General features: G+C 40.3%; 1 protein-coding gene across 1 annotated transcript in view; it reads left to right on the top strand.

The window, feature by feature from the left end:
- The window catches only part of adamts12 (ADAM metallopeptidase with thrombospondin type 1 motif, 12), a 381,209-nt gene that overhangs the window by 27,480 nt on the left and 327,966 nt on the right, over positions 1–25,763 (top strand). The window contains exon 7 of the mRNA XM_051928108.1: positions 17,580–17,672. Coding sequence (XP_051784068.1) covers positions 17,580–17,672 — 93 coding nt within the window. The remainder of the gene's footprint in view (positions 1–17,579; positions 17,673–25,763) is intronic.

Raw genomic sequence — 25,763 nt, 5'->3', positions numbered from 1 at the left:
TAACAGTTCCCACACACCCAAGGTCCGCCATTCCTACATTTACAACATGTGTACTTGTTGCAGTGTACACACCTCTCTGTGCTATGGTTCCTATTACAGTGAATGAGCACCTGACACTGTACTTTCTTCCCTGGGGGAAGCTGAGGTCTTAGAACGGAAGTTTGTTGACGCTGTATCATCTTTTCTTTTTCCATCGCCTTTTCCTGTAAGAAGCGACGACGAAGTTCCTCTGCAAGGTGAGCCATGAACACTCTTCTTTTCTCAGCGGACCCCGTGCATGCCTTATACAGTACGTGTGCGTTCATCGCTGCTAGGTCAAGGATGTTGTACAACACAGCAACCGGCCACCTGCGTGTTCCTGTGCGCACTGAACAAGCACGCGCCTTCTGGTCCATGATGTCAACGCCACGCTGGGGAAAAAAGAAAGACAAATATATGTGACATTTTGAAGAAATCATTTTATCACCAGAAGAGCACCAGAATACTTCGTCACACTAATATTTTTTTCATTAGCATACCTTCATGTGGTTGTAGTCTGTGACCGTGTTTGTTTTTTTTTTTTTTTATCTTGCCCAATCTCCACATCATGGTGCATTGTGCTGAGAATGCAGACAGACTTCATCTTTTTGGGCACATACACTGTCAGCATGGCACTGGGAGATCTAAACACCAGCGTGGAGAATTGTTCGTGTACTGAACTGACTTTAGCTGCAGGTGGAAGTTCCCGTCGCACTTTATTCATGGTGCCAAGCAGAGCTGTATTGCGGTGCAGCAGTCTATTAGCCAGCGAAAGTGACGTGAAGAAGTTGTCTGTTGTTACGGTTCTGCCTTTGTCCAGAAATGGCTCCATAAGCTTTATGACCACAGACTCGGAAAGTCTTTCTCCCGTGGGACGACTGGGATCTTTTCCTAAATAAGGAGTGGCATTGCACATGTACTTTGTCTCCAAATCTGCCGCAATCCAAAAAGGCAGAACCGTAACAACAGACAACTTCGTCACGTCACTTTCGCTGGCTAATAGACTGCTGCACCGCAATACAGCTCTGCTTGGCACCATGAATAAAGTGCGACGGGAACTTCCACCTGCAGCTAAAGTCAGTTCAGTACACGAACAATTCTCCACGCTGGTGTTTAGATCTCCCAGTGCCATGCTGACAGTGTATGTGCCCAAAAAGATGAAGTCTGTCTGCATTCTCAGCACAATGCACCATGATGTGGAGATTGGGCAAGATAAAAAAAAAAAAAAACAAACACGGTCACAGACTACAACCACATGAAGGTATGCTAATGAAAAAAATATTAGTGTGACGAAGTATTCTGGTGCTCTTCTGGTGATAAAATGATTTCTTCAAAATGTCACATATATTTGTCTTTCTTTTTTCCCCAGCGTGGCGTTGACATCATGGACCAGAAGGCGCGTGCTTGTTCAGTGCGCACAGGAACACGCAGGTGGCCGGTTGCTGTGTTGTACAACATCCTTGACCTAGCAGCGATGAACGCACACGTACTGTATAAGGCATGCACGGGGTCCGCTGAGAAAAGAAGAGTGTTCATGGCTCACCTTGCAGAGGAACTTCGTCGTCGCTTCTTACAGGAAAAGGCGATGGAAAAAGAAAAGATGATACAGCGTCAACAAACTTCCGTTCTAAGACCTCAGCTTCCCCCAGGGAAGAAAGTACAGTGTCAGGTGCTCATTCACTGTAATAGGAACCATAGCACAGAGAGGTGTGTACACTGCAACAAGTACACATGTTGTAAATGTAGGAATGGCGGACCTTGGGTGTGTGGGAACTGTTAATATTTGAATGTGATGATTTTATATAGCACGGATCGGAAATCAGCAGTTCTTAACATTGCACCACGCAAGCTGTTGTATCAACCACCAACTGTAACTTGCTTTCTTTATTCTTCGGTTATAGTCTTGAATAAAAGTGCACTTTTATTTATGTGAAACCAGCTGTGTCAGATGGGGTTGTATGGATTGATTCTGAATGTGACTGCGAGAATGAAAAGTGAATTAAAAAAAAAATAAAAAAAGCTAACCTTTACCAGTATCATAAGTTACACCGCCTGTTACAGACTGAAATCAAATTTATATTGTTATTCTAAAATTGTAAGAATAAGAGCAGTTAATTTTTCGAAGTGGAGCCGTGCGGAATTGAACTCGCCACCCTCTGATTCCCAGTCAGGGCCTGATACCATTACGCCACCACGGCACTTGTAGTAAGAAAGTCAATGTGGCATGCTAACGCGGCTTTTTTTTTTTTTTTTTTTGCATGAAGGCGCACGTGTTCTTTTATTTGTACCTTTTGTGAAAGTGTTTCTTTGATATATGGACTTCAGGCTTCATACGTTATATAGTTTATGCCTACATTTTGTCATTTACTATTAGAATATGAAAAACGTTTCTGTTTTAAAAATGTGTTTGCACAGCCAACTATAGAAATGGAACACACATGAAATGCGTGTATTCCAAATAACGCTAGAATTATTTCCACTGTAAAACTCCACTTCAATCCCAGGTAATCAAATCAAGGCAAGGCTTGAGCTAGGAGAGAAGTTCATTCTAAGTTGGTGGGGGGATGGAATAGCTGGCTACTAATAGCTTTATCAGCACATTTAGATGACAAAGGATTCTGGCGGAGAGGTGCAAACGGATTTAAGACGCGATTTAAGGTGGGACGGATTTACGAGTTTTTTCGTAGGCTCTGGTAATTCTAGTGTTAAAGAGTGAATGGAGAATATGGTTTACTTACACATGTACTAAATTATTCCAATTGCCAGGTTTGGAGCACACATTCAAAAGCACATTACAGAATTGTTAAGCAATACTGTAAGTGGTCAATACTGGAAATTCCATATTGTTTGCTCAGTTTTGCCTTATCGACTGGTAAAAATAAAGTTTCTTGCTCCTCCATGCAAAATTCTTTCAGCTGTGTGATGTTTTGTGGGGTGTCAGTTTCAAATCCTCCCCAGCATCTCGATTGGCCTTCCCTTGGTGAATCTACTGGTATGTTTAGGGAAATTGGTACATTCAGTTGCAAGGTTCGCTTTTAGTTGAGCTTCAATATTCTGATGGTCTCACATTATCTTCAAGTATCTTCCATTTTGGATTCTATGATTGTGAGCTGCCTAGGCTCTGATGAATCAAAGAAGCCCGAAATCATAACATTTCCACCACCCTACTTTGCTTTATAGTCAAATAACTCAATAGGCACTTTCCCACCGCAGGAACTTTTTTTCAGGAACAAGTGACTTTTTGGAAACTCTGGAACTTTTATAGCATTCCCATCACAGCAGCTTTGTTGCTCCTGGTAAGTAGTTCCTGGTACTTTTTGTTTCTCCTTCTCCAATTCAACCAGGAACTATTGCAGATGGGTCTCAGGCGATAAATTGGGCTGATTAGTTGATCTTACAAATCTGTTAGCAGTAAGGAGATTGTGGGTTCGCTTCCCGGGTCCTCCCTGCGTGGAGAACGCATTGAGTAGTGAGAAAAGTGCTATATAAATGTAAGGAATTATTATTATTATTACTAGTAGTAATTTGGAGTTTGGAGAGTTATCAGTGAGGATGGAGTGGTGCACTATACACTGCATCGCAGCAATAATCTCTCCCGTGATCTCCCTATTGTGTCACACTTTTCACTGCCTCACTTTTCATAACCACCTCTGCAGTGCACCGCGCTATGCACCGCATCGAAGCTATAAGTCCCCCCGTGAACTTCCAAATGTGATGCACTTCACACCGAATCCCACTTCATAGCTACCACCATAGTATGATGCACCATGCACTGCATCCAAGTATTGAGTAATGGGGGAACCCCTGAATGCACCCCACTTTGCACCACATCACTCTTCTTTGCTTATCACATTTTTGCATAAAGATTAAGATTCCTGATGTGCAGTGGGGACAGAACACACGGAAGTGGCCAGTTAACCCCAAGTGCCTCAGGTCCTACATTGTACAGGTTCCTGAAAACAAAGTTCTTACTTTGGGGAAAAAAATCCTTATCTTTGCTTTGTCTATCCAGAGCACATTGTTTCAGAAGTCCTGGTCTTTGCCTAGTTGCTCATGGGCAAGCTTTAGTCTTTCCCTGATGTTCGTTCTTAAAAGCTAAGGTTTCCTCCTGGCACACCTCCTATGTGGATCTAACTTGTGCAGCCTCTTTCTAATGGTAGGCTCATATACCTTGATATCAAGAGCTACCTGTAGGTCCCAGAACAAAGTTCTGGGCTTCTTAGAGACGTCTTTCAGCATCTTCCATTCAGTTCTCAGTCTGAACTTGTCCAAGCCAGACCACCCAAGCAAGATGGCAGTTGTTTGAAATTTCCACTTGTGGATGATCTTCTGGACAGTGGAATGGTTGACTTTCAGTTGTTTGGAGGTCTTTTTAAATCCTATCTCAGACTCATAGGCATCTATAACATTGTTTCTGAAGGCCTCAGAGGGGATCACACACACTTAAACCACAAAGAGCAAATCAGTCCTTCAGAAGCAAGAAATAATGTTCTGTATAATTTAATTAGAATCCTCTCTTCTTGTTTTAGTTAAATATGCCATGATGTGCAAAGCCTCTTTAGGAAGTGTGGCCTGGAGGTAGTTGTCACTTGTACTGTTGAGTTGAAATATCTTCATACTGGTTGGCTACTTGGATCTTTTTTTTATTATTATTTCTCAGTGTAAATCCTGAAAACAAAGTTCTTGCTGTGGGGAAATATTCCTTATCTTTGATTTGTCTGTCCAGAGCACATTGTTTTGGAAGTCCTGGTCTTTGCCTCGTTGCTCATGGGCAAGCTTTAGTCTTTCACTAACGTTTCCTCCTGGCACACCTCCTATGTGGATCTAACTTGTGCAGCCTTTTTCTAATGGTAGGATCATGCACTTTGCACTTTATGTCCCAGAACAAAATTCTGGGGTTCTTAGAGATATCTTTCAGCATCTTACATTCTGCGCTTGGGCTGAACTTGTCCAAGCCGGAGCACCCCAGCAAGATGGCAGTTGTTTGAAATCTTCACTTGTGGATGATCTTCTGGATAGTAGAATAATTGACTTTCAATCATTTGGAGGTCTTTTTAAATCCCTTCTCAGACTCATAGGCATCTATTACATTGTTTCTGAAGGCCTCAGAGGGCATCACACACACTTCAACCATCAAGAGCAAATCAGACTACTGTATATGTGTGTAGTGTGCATACATAAGAGCTGTTTATCTCTGTTGCATTCCATGAAGGCACTAATGACCCCATATAAATGTATATGGAAAGAAATAAATTCCAGCATTCATTGTCTATACCCTCTTCTCTTCTGATTACTCAAAATTGAAATGTTGCTCATGTGGCTGTCCACTTCCTAAAGAAGTAAAAGAAGAAAGAAAATGGAAGGCCTTGCTGCTTTTCATTGTATTTAATCCTTTCATTATCTTAAGTTCTTTAATTAGATCCCTTTTGTGTATTTTATCATAGCTGCACAGGCCTCATTTTTTTAAACCTGTTTAAAGTAAGTTAGTCTGTTAAAGCCAATTATCAAACTTGATAATTAGTCTAATCCTTGTATTATTTTCAGTCCTTCAGAAGCAAGAAATGATGTTCTGTATATTTTAATTAGAATCCTCTCTCCTTGTTTTAGTTAAAATATGTAATGATGTGCAAAGCCTCTTTAGGAAGTGTGGCCTGGAGGTAGTTGCCACTCATACTGTCTATTGAGTTGAAATATCCTGGATCTGTTTTATATTATTATTTCTCAGCGTAAATCTTATGTGTTTAATGTTTTCTACACATGGCATGCAATGATGTGAGACATAACTTTCTTCCAGTTAAAAGAACTGAGTACATTGCTTTTAAATTATTTGTAACAGACAATGTGGCCATCTGGACAATAGAGATAGATAGATAGATAGATAGATAGATAGATAGATAGATAGATAGATAGATAGATAGATAGATAGATAGATAGATAGATAGATAGATAGATAGATAGATAGATAGATAGATAGATAGATAGATAGATAGATACTTTATTAATCCCAAGGGAAAATTCACATACTCCAGCAGCAGTATACTGATACAAAAAAACAATATTAAGTTAAAGAGTAATAAAAATACAGGTATAACAGACAATAACTTTGAATAATGTTAACGTTTACCCCCCTCGGGTGGAATTGCATAGTTTGGGGGAGGAATGATCTCCTCAGTCTGTCAGTGGAACAGGACAGTGACAGCAGTCTTTCGCTGATGCTGCTCCTCTGTCTGGAGATGACACTGTTTAGTGGATGCAGTGGATTCTCCATGATTGACAGGAGCCTGCTCAGCGCCCGTTGCTCTGCCACGGATGTCAAACTGTCCAGCTCCGTGCCTACAATAAAGCCTGCTTTCCTCACCAGTTTGTCCAGGCGTGAGGTGTCCCTCTTCTTAATGCTGCCTCCCCAGCACACCACCGCGTAGAAGAGGGCGCTCGCCACAACCCTCTGATAGTACATCTGCAGCATCTTATTGCAGATGTTGAAGGACGCCAGCCTTCTAAGGAAGTATAGCCGGCTCTGTCCTCTCTTGCACAGAGAATCAGTATTGGCAGTCCAGTCCAATTTATCATCCAGCTGCACTTCAGGTATTTATAGGTCTGCACCCTCTGCACACAGTCACCTCTGATGATCACGGGGTCCATGAGGGGCCTGGTCCTCCTAAAATCCACCACCAGCTCCTTGGTTTTGCTGGTGTTCAGGAGTAGGTGGTTTGAGTCACACCATTTAACCATTTAACAAAGACAGAGTAGAGAGAGAAGTTGGGAGCATGCGCTGATTACAGAGCGTTGCCACACCCACAGGGGGAACCACCTGGATTGAGGTCCGAGTGCAGCTATGTGACAGGTGACACCTCAACACCACACTGGAGCAGTGTGTGTTTTTTCATGGTGGCTGGAGTGCCAATCCTGCCACCAACCCCCAAGTTTGCCCTGCAACTTAGAGGATCTGTTTGCAGGACTGGGTGCAGATTAATGTCATACCCAGGACGGAGCAATTGTAGGTTAAGGGCCTTACTCAGGGGCCCAACGGAGCAGTTATGAGACTCAAATCGGCAACCTTCTGATTGCCAGCGCAGATCCCTAGCCTCAGAGCCACCATTCCACCCATACATCTGGATAATACTGTCCTTTTAATTCTCACCTACTAGTGCTTGAAGTGGGCAACATTTTTTAGCATCACACTCTAATGCTATTTTATCTCGGCGGTCAAAGTTTCACAGGTAGCTCTTTGATCGAATGATATTTGATCTTGGCACCCAAAGCTTCATAGGGGACAAAGCTTTTCAATTGAATGTTAGTGTATCTCTTCGCTCAACTACTGTATCATGTAAAAGTAAAAACAAAAGGTGAGAAGGAGCAAGGCACTGGCCAAACAGTGTACCACCAGTATTCTGGTTCCACTTCAAGCAATGTTTACCTAAGCAAAGTACTTAACCTGAGTATGTTCAGATTATAGAGGGAAAATACACTCACTTATCAAATTATTAGGAACGCTATACTAATTCTATGTAGGACCTCCTTTTACTGTCAACACAGCCTCACTTCTTTGTGGCATGGTTTCCACAATATGTTGGAAACATTCCTGTAAGATTCTGGTCCATGTTGACACAAATGCGTCACATAATTTCTATTGAATTGTCAGCCACACATTCCTGCTTTGAGTCTCCTGTTCTACCACTTCCCAAAGATGTTCTATTGGATTCCGATACAGTGAATGGGAAGGCCACTGAAGAACACCAAACTCCTGGTCATGTACATGAAATTACCCTAGGTTCTTGTCTATAAGCCGGACTCGTGTATAAGCCGGAGACCAAAAATCATACGAATTTTTAAAATAAAATCTTATCATCCAGAGGATAAGCCGTACTCATGGAAAAGCCGAACGTACTATAACCTATAACTAATCGAAGGGACAGAGGTCAGTGGTCTCACTCGCACCCATTTAATTTCTTTAAGGGGGGAGAGAGTATGAGATATTGGTGTCTCTCTCACACCCCGCATGGCGCGGTTGGAGCGGCCGGAGCGCATTCTTTCTGCTCTGGGCGTCGCCGAGTCAACACGCGCGCGTAGCGGTCATTTAAATTGTGATTTTATATGTAAGCATATTTAAATATATATCGCAGATTTTTTGCTGGTTCGCGGATTTCTGCGGACAATGGGTCTTTTAATTTCTGGTACATGCTTCCTCAGTTGGTTTGCCCAGTTCATTTCATACAAGGGACGCTATTGGCAGATGGCTGAGAAGCTAGATTGCTTACTTTTCTCTCTCTCTTGCGCTGACTATCTGTGATCCTGACGTATGGGGATTGAGCAGGGGGGCTGTTCACACACCTAGATGATACGGACGCTCGTCTAAAAATGCTGAAAGATTATCTTCACGTTGCTATCTTTTGTAAAGCTGATTCCTGAAACGACATGCTGCACAGTGCTTCGCATACTTAAAAGCTCGAAGGGCACGTATTGATTTTTGACTGAAAAACAAACTCTGTCTCTCTCTCTCTCTCTCTCTCTCTCTCTCTCTCTCTTTCCCTGCTCCTGACGGAGGGGGTGTGAGTTGCCGCCTTCAACAGCTTTGTGCCGCGGTGCTTCGCATACTTAAGAGCCAAACAGCCCTATTGATTTGTTTGCTAGAGATTGTTTTCTCTATCTATGTGACATTCTGTGCTCCTGACACACACTCCTTTGAAGAGGAAGATATGTTTGCATTCTTTTAATTGTGAGACAGAACTGTCATCTCTGTCTTGTCATGGAGCACAGTTTAAACTTTTGAAAAAGAGACAAATGTTTGTTTGCAGTGTTTGAATAACGTTCCTGTCTCTCTACAACCTCCTGTGTTTCTGTGCAAATCTGTGACCCAAGCATGACAATATAAAAATAACCATATAAACATATGGTTTCTACTTCGCGGATTTTCTTATTTCGCGGGTGGCTCTGGAACGCAACCCCCGCAATGGAGAAGGGATTACTGTATAAGCCGGATTTATGTATAAGCCGATATTCTATTTTTTCATTTTCACAACTTTTTTCCTTAGATAAGCCGCGGCTTATAGACAAGAACTTAGGGTAGTTTGAGATGACTTTTGCTTTTTTCAGATGGTGCGCTATCATGCTGAAAGTATCCATTAGAAGATGTTTAAATTATAGCCATGAAGGGATGCACATGGTCAGCAACAATACTCAAAAAGGCTGTGGAATTCCATCTATGATTAATTGGTATTAATGGTCCCAAAGTGTGCCAAGAAAACACTCCACACAACATTTCACCACTTCCACTTGTCTGGACTGTTGACGCGAGTCAGGTTGGGTGGATGGATCCATGTTGTTGGTGACCCTCCTATCTGTGTGCCTTAGCAGAAATCGAGATTCTGCCATTTCAAGAATTTTGCATTACTCATTGTCATGGTAATTATCCCAGAATCCTTCAGGACTGGCACCGCTTGTGATGGCATCAGAGAAATGGTTTAAAGATTGTCCTAGAAATTCCCAGAGTATCCAAATTTTCAGCATTTGAACTTCTAAAAAGAATCCTTTGTCACACATGCACATCTGAGAGTCCTCTCAACTAAGGTAAGCAACACTACTGCAGGATAAGATGAGGCTCCATCCCTAGCAGTATTGTGTACTTTCTCCACAGCCCAGAGAAGATACCCAGTGAGGGCACTCCTGCCCCGATTGTGACTTCTGGAACAAGTCCTGCCCCTTCTGGTCGATTCACCATATAAACCGATGGTATGGAAAGGTGGCATCTTTAAGCAGACCTGGATCTGAGTCTGCTAAGAGCCAGAGATGCGTACCAGAGAGAGAAAGCCTGCAAGACTGACCTTAATTCTGCGTCTTTTTAGTTGTGCACTTAAGCCTTTCTATTTCTGTGTAATTAAATGGAGTTACTGGAGTGGTACTCTGACATTTTTCCCTGCTTCCGACTGCTTCCTTGATGCCGGCCACACCTTTGTTTGTGACTTCCCAGTTTTTGGACATTGCCTCTCATTTCTGGCTCCTTATTTCTGCTTAACAGTCTCACTTTGTTGAAAAAAAGGATTGACTTTTGCTTCTGACTTTGACTTGCTACTTGAATATTTGTATCATTTCAGTAAAAACAATGCTGTTAGTACCTTCACTTTCCTGGGAATTTCTGCCGACTTGGAGGCACTGAACAGGTCTCATGCCAGTCCTCTATGGCTTCATTTATTCTCCACACCTTTGAAATGTTAATTTCTGAGCACATGCCAGTTTCACTTTATCATCCCCTGTCAAGGTGTGTAGCATAAGCTACGAGTTTGGACTTCTTTGTCTATGGGAGGTCCCTTTTGGGACTGCCCCCCACCCTCTGCTATCTTGTTGGCACTATTGCCCCTGAAAGTACATTGCCAGCCAGATAATCTCTTACAGCAGCCAAACCTCCATTTTTTACCTTCACAAATAAAACTGACTTTCAATGTGTTGTTCTGCTGTGTTGCCTGCACTTCAAGGTGCCTCTATTGTTTTCCTCCGGCACCACTCAACTACTACACATTGCACTCTTAAAATCTCAGTGTTTAATTACTACTTAAATTTGTTCAAAATATTAATTTAATTTTCCTTAATTAGGTATAATTAGTTCCTCCTAGTTTTACTGAAAAGCTTAATTTAATTAATTGAATTGTCCTTGGCTATAATGGTGAGCGGCTGGATGTGGATAGCATTTAATTATGGCAAAATTTCTTGTTTGTGTCTAAGGTTTATTTCAAAGGTAGAGTTGCAGTTTCCATCTATTCTGTAATGAAAATTATTCTCCTGACAGGAAAGTAGTCAAACAGTTATAGAGATTGCAACAACACATTGGTATTTGCTCCTTTAAGCCAAAGGCAATACTCTGGCAGACTACTTTTACCTGAAAAAGGCATATAAAATAAAAATCTTAAGCATAGATTTCACTTTCAAAAACTGATCTAACATAACTGTTGTATTTCCTAAAAAGGGTCCATTTAATAGAAATCAAATAATTTTTTTACCGAATGCCATAGACATTTATCATAGGCTTTCATGTTTAACAGGATTGAAATTTGCAATGGGTGTATAGTAAAATGCAAAAAGAGCTTGAGTGAGATTGCAGGGAAAGCTAAACTATAAAGCCTTGGAGGTTTTCATATAAGCTGATGGCTGGCAAATGAAAAATGTGAAAGACAGGGATAATAAAATTCATGTAGGCAAACCAAGCCACATCTGGCATTTTGGAAATAAAAATGCATACCCAGTCTGTGTGTCATTGAGGACAGATGGCATCCAGTCTGGACAAAACGACGACCTCTTGCCAAGATGAATGAGCAGAGCCAGAGGCCAGGAGCAGTTCCATTCCCCCATACTTTGGGTAGCAGTAGTCTGCTGGAGGCGTCCCAGCTTGAACTCCTGCAGTTGTTTATGGGGAGTACGGATGTGCAACCCTGTCAGAGTCCCTGGGTGCCACAGGGGAAGGGATGTCCTGGTTACCCACCTATAGTTGTGTGTCTGTTAATTATCTCCAGTACACACTCCTTTGCGGCATGTCGTTCAAGTGTTGTTGTGCATTGGCACTGCAATCAGCTCATTCTTTTTTTTAAATGTTATTGTTGGTAGCAGTAAAGCCCAATTAATACGCAGTGCACTACGATGGTGCCTGTATTTAATGAGCTTGGAACTTATAAGAATAACCAGCTTACAAAACATTATTTTCTTTATATACAATATACTGTAGAGAAAAGCCAAGCAAAATGACAACTTTTATTGGCTAACTAAAAAGATTACAATATGCAAGCTTTCGAGGCAACTCAGGCCCCTTCTTGGGGACTTAAAGCTGTTATAATAATAAAGGGAAAAGCAAAATGTTGCACCATAAATAAACACTAAAATCCAGAAATATTACAAATCAGTGATGAAGAATTGCAAGTTAACTTGTCTCACATTTGAACTAAATCAAAGAAATTTGTAAAGCTCACCAGCCACATGTGAATCATAAAGTGTAGAATAAGTGCAAAGCAGAATTTTAAATAAATGACAGTCCTTAGCTATATTATGATGAAAGCCTGTTTTTCTTTTGCACATTTTGATGAGATTTTATAGCACATTAGGGAGAAAGTAGTGACATTTTGCAGACAGAAATGAAATTTCCAAATGGCACAAGTCAGTAATCCAACTCAAGATGTTCTAAGTCTACCACATACACTATTCCTCTTAAGAGTTCATTACAGGACAACATACAGTACAGTGATCCCCCGGCTATCCCGGAAGTTACGTTCCAGACCCATCAGTGATAGGTGAAAATCTGCGATATAGAAAGACCATATAAATAAACATTTTTTTTTTTATAGTTTAAGCCTTAAAATACCCCTCCCACACAAACTTCATTTAACTAAAAACGTATTTCTAAAATTACATAGATTTTGCTGTGGACCAACTTCACAACAGGTGGCACGGTGGCACAGTGGTAGCACTGCTGACTCGCAGTAAGGAGACCACAGTTCACACCCCGGTTCCTCCCTGCAAATTCTTCCCGTGTCTGTGTGGGTTATTTCTGGGCACTCTGGTTTCTTCCCACTGTCCAGTAACACGCAAGTTAGGTGAATCGGTAAAATTGGCCCTAGTGTGTGTGTTTGGTGTGTATGGAAGAACTGGCGCTCTGTCCAGGGTTTGTTCCTGTTCCCCCCCGTGATACTGATCTGGATTAAGTAGGGTTAGAAAATGACATGACTAGCTTAACAATCACATTCATTTCAAATGTCAAATTCACCTCACTTGTCCAACATCAATGCAATTACGGTAGTGTGCTCACCATATGTATGGACTGAAATCTTTGAAGAGAAAGAAGCTATGGCTACAATTGGTAAACTAGATAATTCACCAAATGCATGCTACGCATTTTTAGAGGCCAGTTAAACTTTATCCCTCATCATAAACGGTACCCCGAGAGCCATCACTGCCTTCCAAGATCCAACCTTAAGGAACTCTGCTAACAGCTGCATCCCACCCTTGAGAGGTCTACTTTGTGCAATCGTGATCTTCTTGTGGAAGTGCAAGTTCTCTATGTGCTTGGGTCCCTGCAACAAGGGTCCTTTAGAGAAAAGGTTTAGACAGGTGATTAGTGTTTCAGCCTTATTTCAGCTGAAACTTGCTCATTTCTGTGAAGGCTATTGTTTGGATGCTGCCACAGTTCCTCAGTTACCCCGCTGATTAAACTTCAAGGTTCAATTAAGAAGGGATTTAAACTGAGGATGGAATTCCCAAACATTACTGGTGCAATAGATTGTGCCCATGTTAACAAAGTCGAAAAAAAAGTAATCTTTATTGTCATCTCCACCTGTCATCTCCACCAAATCTGTTGGTACCTCACCACGAAAAAAGAAAAACCCACAATTATCCCTGAAATAACTTAAACCGGACAAAAGTAATTGCCACCTATCATCAGCAGGCAGTTTGACCCAATCATCCTGCACAAACTGCTCCAGCTTTATCAGGGTTGATGGGGGTCTTCTCCAGACTTCGTGTTTTGAATCTTTCCATAAATGTTTGATAGGATTCAAGTCAGGCCACTTCAGACCAGTCCAATGTTTTGTCCTTGGCCATTCTTGGGTGCTTTTAGCTGTGTGTTTTGACATGTAAAGGATGTCACTACACACATTAAAGGAATGCCGCCTGCCCTTTCTGATATGATTCCTCTGTGTTACGAGACCAGACCAGCCAGTCATTGATGTGGACCCCCAAGTATCTTAACGCAGTGCACCACCTCTTCATCCACTCCATTAATAGTGACCACACATAGAGACTCTTTGATGTGGCAAAGTCAACAATGAGTTCCCTGGTAGGGCTTTGGATCCTCTTCTGTTCCACCATCTGATTCTGTGGCCAGGAAAAGCAGGGGTGCTACAACAAGGTATTTGCAAGAAAGGGGAATAGGCTATAGTTAGTAATAGCCAGCCATTATTGATTATTATTATAATAATAGCGTGTGTAAAAATGTAACTCTATGATCAACTCTACCAGGAGCCCTGATACTACTACAGTAATGGCTCTTCACCTTGCATTTACCGTAGTGCTGTGGCAGGAAGATCACTCTAAAGTTAAGTTGACCATATAGCTAAAGGCAGTCTATCTTACTATTATTTTATTCATTCAACATTTTTTTAGATCATTGTATATGCACTACAGTACAAGCATTGGTGAATTTTGTAAGGTAAAGTGAGGATAAATCCAAACATGGCTGTAAACATCAGAGGATTCTGAAATCCTGTGCTCAGAACCTGACAGGTTTGATATATTTTTAAAGAGAGGTCTTCTCTGGAGACAGGTTCAGAGCACTTTAAAAATGTAACACTATAAAAATTATTTGTATAACTATAATAATAATAATTCTTTGCATTTATATAGCACTTTTCTCACTACTCAAAGCGCTCAGCAATTGCAGGTTAAGGGCCCTGCTTAAGAGCCCAACAGAGCAGAGTCCCTTTTGGCATTTACAGGATTTGAACTGGCAACCTTCTGATTGCCTGTACAGTAATACACAGTCTTGTGTGTTCTATTAACTTTTTTGGTGTACAGCAAAGGTAGTTTCAGTATGTGACTCTTTCTCACTTAACTCCCAGTTTGGCCATTTCTTTGCAAACAACATATAAATATTTCTTAGTCAAGTTTTATCAGGTATCAAATTATTTCATGGAGTAATCAAGAGATCTGGACTTCATTGCCCAATGTTGCCTACTTCTGAGTCACTGTGTGACCTTTAGCATTTCAATTAACTTGCCTGCACTTCTCTTCTAAAATTTGGACGTAAGCAGTGATATTCTGTTCACTAAGTGTATAACTCACACTGCGTATACTGTAGAATATTCTGATTAGCTCCTGGGTGTCTACAACAGCAAGTCGGCATTCATGATAAACAGCACTGGTGCTCTATCACTCATTGACTCCATGCTCACGCTGTTCTTCAGCTCACTGTTAGAGTGTTGAATGTGATGCACGTTTGTTTTCTAGAATAATATATGAAAGCTTTACACAGATGTCACAAATCATTTTCATAGGATCTCAGAATTTCACGCATAAAAACCTGAATACACCATTTCATTTTCCTATACATACTGTGAATAGTTCTCTATTGTATTCTTGAGATTAACTTTAACATTTTGTTCCAGGTCCTGGGTAGCATGAGGAGCTGGTACTGCAACTATATATGGTGCCCTCCATAATCTTTGGGACAAAGACACGTTTCTCCTTGATTTATCCTTTTGTTCCACAGTTTAAAACTACAAATCAAACAATTCAGACATGGTGATTAAAGTGCACATTGCAGACTTTCATTTAAGGGGATTTGCATATGTTTCGGACACACTTTTCATACGTGGTCCCCCCATTTCAGGGCACCATAATACTTGGGACAGTTGGCGTCAGAAGTGTTTGTGTTTCCTCAGGTGTGTGTTCATTGCTTCATGAGATACCTCGGCCTGCTTCTACCCTTTGGAGTCTGGAGTTGCCATTGTTCAACATGAGGAGAAGAGCTGTGCCAATGAAAGCCAAAGAAACCATCCTAGGGCTTAAAAACAAGAATAAAACTATTAAGAGACATCAATAAAACCTAAATAATGACCTAAATCGATTGTATGGAATATCATTGAGAAGAAAGAACAAACTTGTGAGCTCGGTAATCACAAAGGGACTGGTAGACCAAGGAAGACCTCCACTGCTGATGACAGAAGAATCTTCACTATGGTCAAGAAAAAGCCACAAACGCCAGAGCAAAAGATCAGAAACAGTCATCAGGATGTCTGGATATCTGAGAGACTGAAAACGTCATGAACAGAAATACAGAGGCCACACTGCAAGATGCAAGCCACTAGATAGCCAACAAAACAGGATAGTCAGATTATACTTTGTAAAAAAGAATTAAAAGAGACCACAGAATTCTGAAAAAAGTTCTTGTGGACAGAGGAGACAAAAATGAACCTGTGTCAGAGTGATGGCAAGAGCCAAGTTTGTGGAGGGATAAAGGAACTGACTGAGATCCGTAAAAGACCACCTCACCTGTTAAACATGGTGCTAGAGGTGTTATGGCTTGGGCATGTATGGCTGCCTCAGATACTGGCACCCTTATCTTCATCGATGATGGAGCTACTGTCGGCAGTTGCACAGTAAATTCTGAAGCGTACCAAAACATCTGATCTGCTCAAGTTCCAGTAAATGCCTCCAAACTCAATGGACGACACTTCATCCTGCAACAAGATAATAGATAGATAGATAGATAGATAGATAGATAGATAGATAGATAGATAGATAGATAGATAGATAGATAGATAGATAGATAGATAGATAGATAGATAGATAGATAGATAGATAGATAGATAGATAGATAGATAGATAGATAGATAGATAGATAGATTGATTGGTCGGCCCCTGCCTTATACATATTATTCCTTTTAATGTAAAATGTACTGCAGGTACACCTGCCATTGCTATGTCCCAAAAAGTATTGGGGGACCATGTATTAAAAGTTTTCTGACCGAGATGTATGGAAGTACTTTTAAATAAAAGTCTGCAGTTTGCACTTTAATCACGTCTGTATTGTTTGATTCGTAAATTTAAACTGTGGAGCAAAGAGATAAATAAAAAAAATGTGTCTTTGTCTCAAACGTTATGGAGGTCACTGTAATAATAACCTGGGTAAAAATGTGACAGACATTATGATCAACTCCAGCAGCCCGCTCTGACTCTGCTACAGTAATGGCTCTTCACCTTGAATTTAAGTGCTGTGGCAGGAAGATCACTTTAGAGTTACATTGCCTATAGAGCTAATGGCAGCCCTTCTTTCTATCATTGTATTTATCCACAATTTTTTAAAAAAGCATAGCTTTTTTTCTCACTGTGTATAAATTAGAATACAAGCATTAGTGATACATGTAAGGTAAAGTGAGGATAAAACCATTAATGGCTGTTAACATCAGAAGATTTTGAAATCCAGTCCTCAGAACCAGACAGATTAAATTCAGTTCTGAAAATTTTTAAAAACAGAGTTGTTCTTTGGAGACAGGTTCAAAGCACTTTAAAAATTTAGCACAATAAAAAATTGACCATTATAAAATGCAATTATTTGTACAAATATATACAGTATTTCATAATACCTTACCATACCATCTTCAAAGTCCACCCAATCCTGAGCAGGGTCGTGTGTAAGGCAGGAATATGTTTTACTGAATGTTTTTGTGTACAGAAAGGTAGTTATAGTATGTGCTCGATCCTTTGTAATTGATTTACATCTTGCCTGAAGAAGGGGCCTGAGTTGCCTCGAAAGCTTGCATACCGTAATCTTTTTAGTTAGCCAATAAAGGTGTCAATTTGCTTGACTTTTCAACACAGATCCTAAAATACAGTCACAAACATTCAAGCTACTTATTCTTGGTCATGTCTGCACCAGACTGTTAAGCTGGAGAAGCAGAAAAAAGGGAAAGAAAACAAAGGCAACAACATTTAGAGTTTAATTTGTAGCAATATTTTAACATAGGTTCTTATAAAAGGGAAAAGCTTATCCAAAATATTTAAAATGTATATGTTTTATGTCATTGCAGAATGTTTGTCAAACCCTTTGGTGCTCAGTGAGAGGATCATGTCGTTCAAAGTTGGATTCAGCAGTAGATGGGACCAGATGCGGGGAAAACAAGGTATTTATTTGCACAATGGAAAAGGCTACAACGTCTGTGGTAACTTGATGTTGGGAGAGCTGCAACGGAGTAATAACTAAAACTATAATTAATAACAATGTTGTTCAAAATATAAGCACAAAGGTTCCATAGTTTTCCCTTGTGAAGAAACATATTTCTCAGCCACAGGTAAAACAGCAATCTGATATCTACCTTCTACAGTCATCAGATGGAATGACAGGCTTAAACAAGAATACATTTTGGGGCCCCAATCCGGCTGTCCCCATTTACTTAATGGTTTAAATAAAACAACAACACACTATGGTGTGAAAATAAAACTAAAACTGTTCAGAATAATGTGGCTTCAATAACAAAGACTGCTTTATATGAGTGAGGAGCTTCGTTGCTCTGCTCGCTTGGGAATGAAGTGATGTCTCCTACTGGGTGGTTGTGCTTTTATGCCCCAAGGGGTGGAGTCAGTTGCTCTGATTGGGTGGTTTTCTTTGGAGGAAGAAGAAGACAAACAAGTTAGCAGCAGCATTCTCTCTCAGGCCGGGGTGGTACCACATAACTGGCAGGAACTCAGAGGATGGCCCTCTGACACACATGAGTGATACAATTATATGCTTAACCATTCTGCACATCTTATACATTGAATAAATAGTTGTTGCTGGTGAATTGACTGTTTTTAATTAGCCAAAGTCCTTGAGATTTGATCTTTTAAAAAAGAGGTAATGGCTGTTTAATAAAGATTATGGTAGTCACTGCTGACTCAACCCCTATGCATTTATGCTCTTTCATTATTTATTTAATCTAGATGCCACATCAAATATGTATTTCTATACATAACATTTAATTCACTTATTGACCTGAAATCTGACTTCGCTTCAAACACTTAATTTACATGCTGTCAACAAGAGAACAAAAACTGGAGAAGTTTTGGGATCCAAAATGTTACACCATTTAATGTCCAGTATGAGTAGAGCTGACATCCTGATGGCATAGTCGTATTCATAATAGACATAGTCATAATGCTTAACCTGCTTTCTCTCTATGTACTGTTCTAGTTTTTTGATGTCCCTTCTATAGATTTATGTCATATTCCCATTGATTATGAATGTCTTGCTTCTTTTCTTCGTCAGCATTTAGTGTACATTCCAAAAATGAGCCTCAAGTTGCAAAGGATAGCAGGGTAAAATTCTCAATTATGATAATTTTTTCATTTGAAAAGTCAAATTTGTGTTGATTCATCTGTGACAGCATTTCTATAGTCAATTATTTTCTATACATTTAACTGAACAAAAATCTAAATTTCATTGCACAAGAGCTGATTCAGCTGAGCAGTGCATGTGCCTTCTGTAGTTTTTCTTGTGCAAAAGATGGCTTTTTGCTTTTCTGATAGATAGATAGATAGGGAGATAGATAGATAGAATAGATAGATAGATAGATAGATAGATAGATAGATAGATAGATAGATAGATAGATAGATAGATAGATAGATAGATAGATAGATACTTTATTAATCCCAATGGGAAATTCACATTCTTCAGCAGCAGCATACTGATACAATAAATAATATTAATTAAAGAATGATAATAATAGATAGATAGATAGATAGATAGATAGATAGATAGATAGATAGATAGATAGATAGATAGATAGATAGATAGATAGATAGATAGATAGATAGATAGATAGATAGATAGATAGATAGATAGATACTTACTGTAGAGTGCTAAGCTGTAAATAAAAAGTAAAGACTAAGTTGGCAGCCTTGTGACTTACAGCCTCATGTTACCTTTAAATGGCGCAGCTCCATATGGTCACATTGGTATAAGTACACATTACATGTCCTGCCCTTCAGATTATCAGTTCCTAGAAAAGTGTTGTCAGGGCTTTTTTACTTTCTGTAGTATGGCTGTGCATATTACATTTATTCATGACCTTGCAAGAGATTCTGTGTCTTTTCTGAATTCTGGTTAGATGGTTGTCACTGCACTTTTAATATGTATGTTATGTAGGTATCAAATCCTGCTTTGAGCACTTTGAGCTACATCATTTGTATGAAAATGTGCAATATCTATATATATAAAATCCTTTTGTGCGTCCAGGTGTCCATGTGTGTGTGTCTTCTGGTGAAGTGCGCATGCGCAGGGCACGGTGCTATGCGCGTTATTACTGTCAGAGAAAGTTAGAGGCGTTTTACGGAAATACAAACCAGTATTACTGCGAGAGGAAATTAAAGGTACACAATACAGTGACGCATATTACAGCCACATACAAGCCAGTATTACTGTCAGAGGAGATTAAAGGCATATTACCGACGCGCATGCCTGTATTACCGCCAGAGAAAATTAAAGGTATGTTACGGACGTACGGACGTATATTACGGACGTACAAGCCAGCGGACGTACAAGACGGTAACCTTCAATAAGGGCGCGCACAAAAAGGCGAGCCTCACAAGGACGACCTCAATTGGGCGCAGCGAATAAAGGCGCACGTAAATAAAGATCTGCACCTGTTGCTCTTCACATATTCCAGAGCCATTTGGACTAAATTATCTACCGCCCTTATTGAATAGAGCAGTACAAGACAGTATTACTGTCACAGAAAATTAAAGATACACATTACACGGCGGCAGCCCACGAAGAACGGTCAGCTCAGCAAGTAAACATCAACAAAAGAAAGGCTGAAAGAAAGAAAAATACGACCAACAAAAAGAATGAGGTCAAAGTCCCTTGCCATTTAATATAGACTGTTCCTACTAATGTTTATGCACTACTGTTCTAAATGACTAGTAAATAAATATTGTTGTTGTTGTGGCTGGATCATCGTCGGTGTGTTATTTGGGTATCTAGCACTATTCTTATCTGTATAGTGTCACAATAAATGGTTTACATATTACGCCCTTCTTTAAAATAATGAGTGAAATGATTTTTGTTTTCATTTCTGTGATACCTACCCATTTCTTTTGAGCCCATTTACCAGTATTCATTTAGTCCCTATATCATAGCATTAACGGTTTTTGTTAATCATTTGAAACAAAATTCAGTCATTGATTGCTTAAATTTAAAATGTGTATTTACTGTAAGTGCTCCCTTTTTCTTTTTCTTTTCTTTTCACCAGTAGCATTATTCCTACACCATATTTAGAAGAATTCTTGCCCATCTTTAGCTTTTTGTCTGTCATCCAGTTAATTGAACATTAAATAATGATGCGCGTCTTGCACATAATTCAGCCTGTTTGCTTTTGTTATAAGAGTTCTGGTTAGTGTTACACTTTTGGCTTAACACTGAAATCTTACTCTGCTACTTTGGAACATGCAATGCATTAGATATAGAGTGCTGTCAGTTAGCATATGCATATCTTTAGTAGACAAACTGCATCATGCACAGATATGCAATCTTCAAACAAAATCCACACCACCTTCTAATTCTGGCCAGCATCATGCAGAACTGCGTCTTTTTTGAGATACAAGCACTGTCTGTATTGCTGATATAGCTATTTCACCATGCAGATTACAGTAATTGAAGCAATTTTCTGCAGCTCTAGTTAAGAGCACAGATCAGAATCACACAATTTGGAGGCTAACATAGAAGAAAACATCATAACAATGGCTTTTTCTTGAATTCATCTTTGAGCATTCTGACTGGGAACAAGACATGACTAGTCACATGCTGCCCCCCTGCAAGCTGAACACCGTTGATATAATGGTACTGGCAATCACCATCACATGCTTTGGCATCTCTGAAACCAGAGCAATCACTAACTCCCGCATGGGGTTCTTAATAATAATAATGATTCATTTTATTTATAAGGCACTTTACATTTGTAGTAAATCTCAAAGTGCTACATAAAAAAATGAACAAAGACAAAACAAGATAAAAACAGAGATAAAACAACAATAATGATAGCATTCTTGTTAATAAGCTTTCCTAAATAGAAAAGTCTTTAGCTGTTTTTTTAAAACAGCCCACAATCTGCTGTGTTCTCAGGCTCTCTGGTAGGGCATTCCAGAGCCATGGAGCAGCAACTGCAAAGGCTCGGTCACCCATTGTACGAAGTTTGGTCACAGGGGGGCGAAGGCGGTAGGTATTTGCAAAATGGAGGTTTCTTGTAGTGGATTGTAATATAAGGAGTTCCATATGATATTGTGGAGCATTTCAATGAATACACTTGTAGCAAGGCTACATAACGGACAGTCGGGTTAGCCTTCTGAATTGTCCGTCACTTTATAATGTTGACTGGGAGGGTGTTTTAAATAGCCCTTCAGGCACCTTTGGTGACGTCCCGTTCTGGGAGGATCCCGCCCGAGTACACTTTCCAGCTGCCTGTTGCCGGCGTAAGGTTGCCATAACAACCGAGAGGGGCAAGGATTTTCGGCGGGAAACTTTCTCTTTTTAAGGGGAATGGCGGAACAAGTTGGGGGGAGAAAAAAGAAAGGATAAGGCTTAAGGCATCACAGCGACTAGCCACGCTCAAAGAACTATTCAGGATTTTACTTCACCCAGGGACGTCTGCTATTCATGGGTGGCCACCCCGAAGAAATATTCAAGGACAAATCCCCGAGAAGAGGCCAGGGTCTGGTGTTCTCCGGGTGCTCCCGTCTGGTGAGTCGGATTCCTGAGTTTCATTCTTCGTGATAGTCCGCGGAGAAGCCGTTCCGCCAAAGGACGGTTGTGTTTCCTGCCTTCAGGAGGAACTAAACTGCAGTGTTTCTTGATTTCGTATATTTTGGACTAAGTGAAATCTTCCTCTTGCTTTCTCAAAGAACAGTTTTTCTTCTTATTTATTTTTTTTCTTTTATTGTCTGTGTCAAACCGGGGGTTAGTATTTGGGCGCTAGGGAGGGCGTCTGGGGAAGGGGTTCACTAATGAGCACTCAGGCACCGGTCAAGTTAATGTAAACAGCAACTGTTAATATTTTTTTCTGTTCCACTTCTTGTTGCGTTTTATTTGCTGCAAATTATTAAGAAGGGAATCGTGGCAAGAGGGGACGAGGACCGAATATGGTTGTGCTATTATGCTTTCAAACATCGTCCACCCCCCGTACGGGTTGTGAAGTGTAGGAATCGCGTCCCCGTATTGTGCGGTTGCTACATACTGATGAGTGAGCAAACAGAGTTTATACTCAATACGGAGGTGAATAGGGAGCCAATTAAGTGACTGAAGGATTGGTGAAAAATGTTCATATTTCCGCACCCTCATCAGGATCCTTGCAGCACTATTTTGAATTTGTTGGAGCTTTTGAAGGCTCTTGTTGGGTATTCCGATGAGGAGTGCATTACAATAGTCCAGCCTGGAGGAGACAAAGGCATGAACCAGCTTTTCAGCATCACAAAGGGAGAGGCAAGAACGGAGTTTGGCTATGTTATGGAGATGAATAAATGCAATTTTACAAAGGTAATGGACATGTGCATCAAACGACAGATGGAAGTCTAATTTGACACCCAGATTTGTAACAGAGGGGGACAGGGTAATGGTATGACCAGAAAAGGAAATACAATTTACAGAGGAACAAAGTTGATGGGGGTTACCAATTAAAAGAGCTTCAGTTTTGCTGCTGTTCACCTTAAGGAAATTCTTGGACATCCAGACATCAATCTCATCCAAGCAAGAGGAAAGAATTGATGGAGGTGTGAAAGAAGTCGAATCCAGTCTCACATCGAGCTGCATATCATCGGCATAGCAATGGAATGAAACTCCATGCAGGGGTAGCATATAGATGTTATAAAGGGTCGGCCCAAGGACTGATCCTTGTGGGACCCCACAGGTGACAGTGTGGGTACGAGATTTAGAATCCCCAAGGGCCACATACTCAGCCCTATCTGTGAGATAGTACTCGAACCACTCCAAAGCAATGCCAGAAAGTCAAATTACTATATATAGTGAAGACGATGGAGAAGAATATTTATTTATTGATTCTTATTTTTAAGAATATTTGTTCTTATTTATTTACTTTACTATGAATCCTTTTTCTTGAGTCCACCCGAATCTAAAGATGTGCTCCCCTTCCCTTTCAGAGAGCCTACTGACACTGAACCTTCTAGGCCGGCTATGGCTAAAAAGAGCATTCTGTACTTTGCTACAAAACTTTCTTACAGACCGTTTATAGAGCACTGAGTGGTTTATAACATCCTGACATGCTTTCAAAACATGTTTTCCAGGACTCTTGCACCTAATTTTGATTTTCTGGTCTTAATGGCTTCACAGGGTTTACACATTTCTTAAACTTATTTTCAGGGACTCGCCTATAATTTTAATTTGGGTGTCCCAGATCCCTGAACACCCCTGTAATTCACTCCACAAATTTACATTAAGAGTACCCGAAGCTAACACTACATTTTACTTCATGTACATTTCACTGGATATCTCTGTTTGTAATTTAGCTCAGTCAGTTGCTATTTGCCTCAGGTTTGTTTTGGTCATTCAACATCTCCAGCTAGCTTTAGACTATGCCAGGCACTGCTTTGCAATGTTACAATTTAACATCAATTGATGTTACACTTTGCATATCACTTATTCATAATTTTAGTTAAATTGGTTCTGCTATCTTCTGTAACATGTATAACTCTCTATCCATTAAGTATCAGCATTTTTTTTCTTTCCCGGATATAAAGTATGATTTTACCCAACTAGCCAGCTAGAATATAATTGTCATGTTTCAGGGTTCCCCTCCTGGCTGGGGTTTAATGTATTTTTTTTTTTGTTCATTAATGTGTAATTTATTTATGGTTTATAATCTGCATTGAGCACCATGCCTTGGTTATGTTCCATGAGTTTTGTGGGTAGTTCCCCAAGAGGTGGGACCTCCTGCCAGTCATCTTCAGGAACTTCCCTCTGCCCTGTAAATTCAGAGGATCTCCCATAGTTCCTGGTGGTTCATTGAATGTGCTCTGGGGGTTTGGTGAGCTCTTGTGTTTCTCTGTGCTTTTTGCCTTTTTGATTTTTCTGGGTTTTTGACCTCTATGCATTGTTCTTTTGGCTTCACCTTGGGATTTCTGTGCTTGCCTTGGATTGCCTTGTGTTTTTAGGCCACTACATTTTGCCATTCTGCTCTGTGGATCTCCACGGTATCACACAGAGCATCTTCTTTAAAGAATAAAACCTTTTTATTTGTATGAAGTAAATGTGTTTGCCCATTTATCTAGCCGGGGTTTGGCAGTATATCCCTCACTAGTGGGTATTATTGGAAGTGCTTTTGCAGCTGTTTGGGACTTGCATGCCTTGTGACTCCTAATTCACAATAATAATCTTTTACATTTAATTTTCTGCCCACTCTACACTGTTCTGCAGCGCGGCCACACAGAGCTTAAAAAATTCAACACATCCTCATAAAATGATAAGGATGAGCTTTCTTGAAAGATTTTACTGGATTTACCTCATTGTAAACTGAAATATATACAAAGGAAACATACAGGATGATTACAGAATCCTACAGAGTGATTTACAAAGCAGCACAAAGCAGACAGTATAAACAATAAAGCTTTAAGATATAAGACACTTTAAAGGCGAGTGATTTCCAAGGTCAGATTGTGACAAGAGATGTGCGTTGATGGAGATTCAGATTGCTGTGTACCACAACTAACCAGATCCAGGGATTTATAAACCTTAAAGATACATTTTGGACATGACTGAAACAAGAGATAAAGGGGGTACCTATGTGAGACACGAGGGGTATATCAAAGCGAATTTCCCCATAAGAAATAATTGAAACTCAGATGATTCGTTTCACAACCCAAAACTATTCATATAAAAATGATTAATACAAAATATAAAGTAAAAATACATTAAACAATTTAACCTGCACTTTACCTTTGAAAAGAATCATGGCTGGTGTGAGTGATGTTTCTAAACTTTTGTGGGATTCCACCCAACTGGACGACATGCGGAAGAGCATCCCGAAGCAACCGCAGGCTCCCAGCGCTGTAGCAGTTCACCGTAAAAGAGAATCCGAAAAGATTGCGGACATGCTATAAGTGCCTACTGTTGATGGGTGATACAAGGAACATTATAAATGCGCAGGGCACAGTATTACTTGGCAACTAACCTGGCCCCAACCTTGCCTGACTGCTGTGTCTGTGTATAGGAGAGTGGCAGATCCTGCTACAAT

The sequence above is a fragment of the Erpetoichthys calabaricus genome, chromosome 5 (genome assembly GCF_900747795.2).
Source record: "Erpetoichthys calabaricus chromosome 5, fErpCal1.3, whole genome shotgun sequence".
NCBI lineage: Eukaryota > Metazoa > Chordata > Cladistia > Polypteriformes > Polypteridae > Erpetoichthys > Erpetoichthys calabaricus.
The sequence above is the reverse complement of the archived record's forward strand: the minus strand, read 5'-3'. Positions and strand labels throughout refer to the sequence as shown.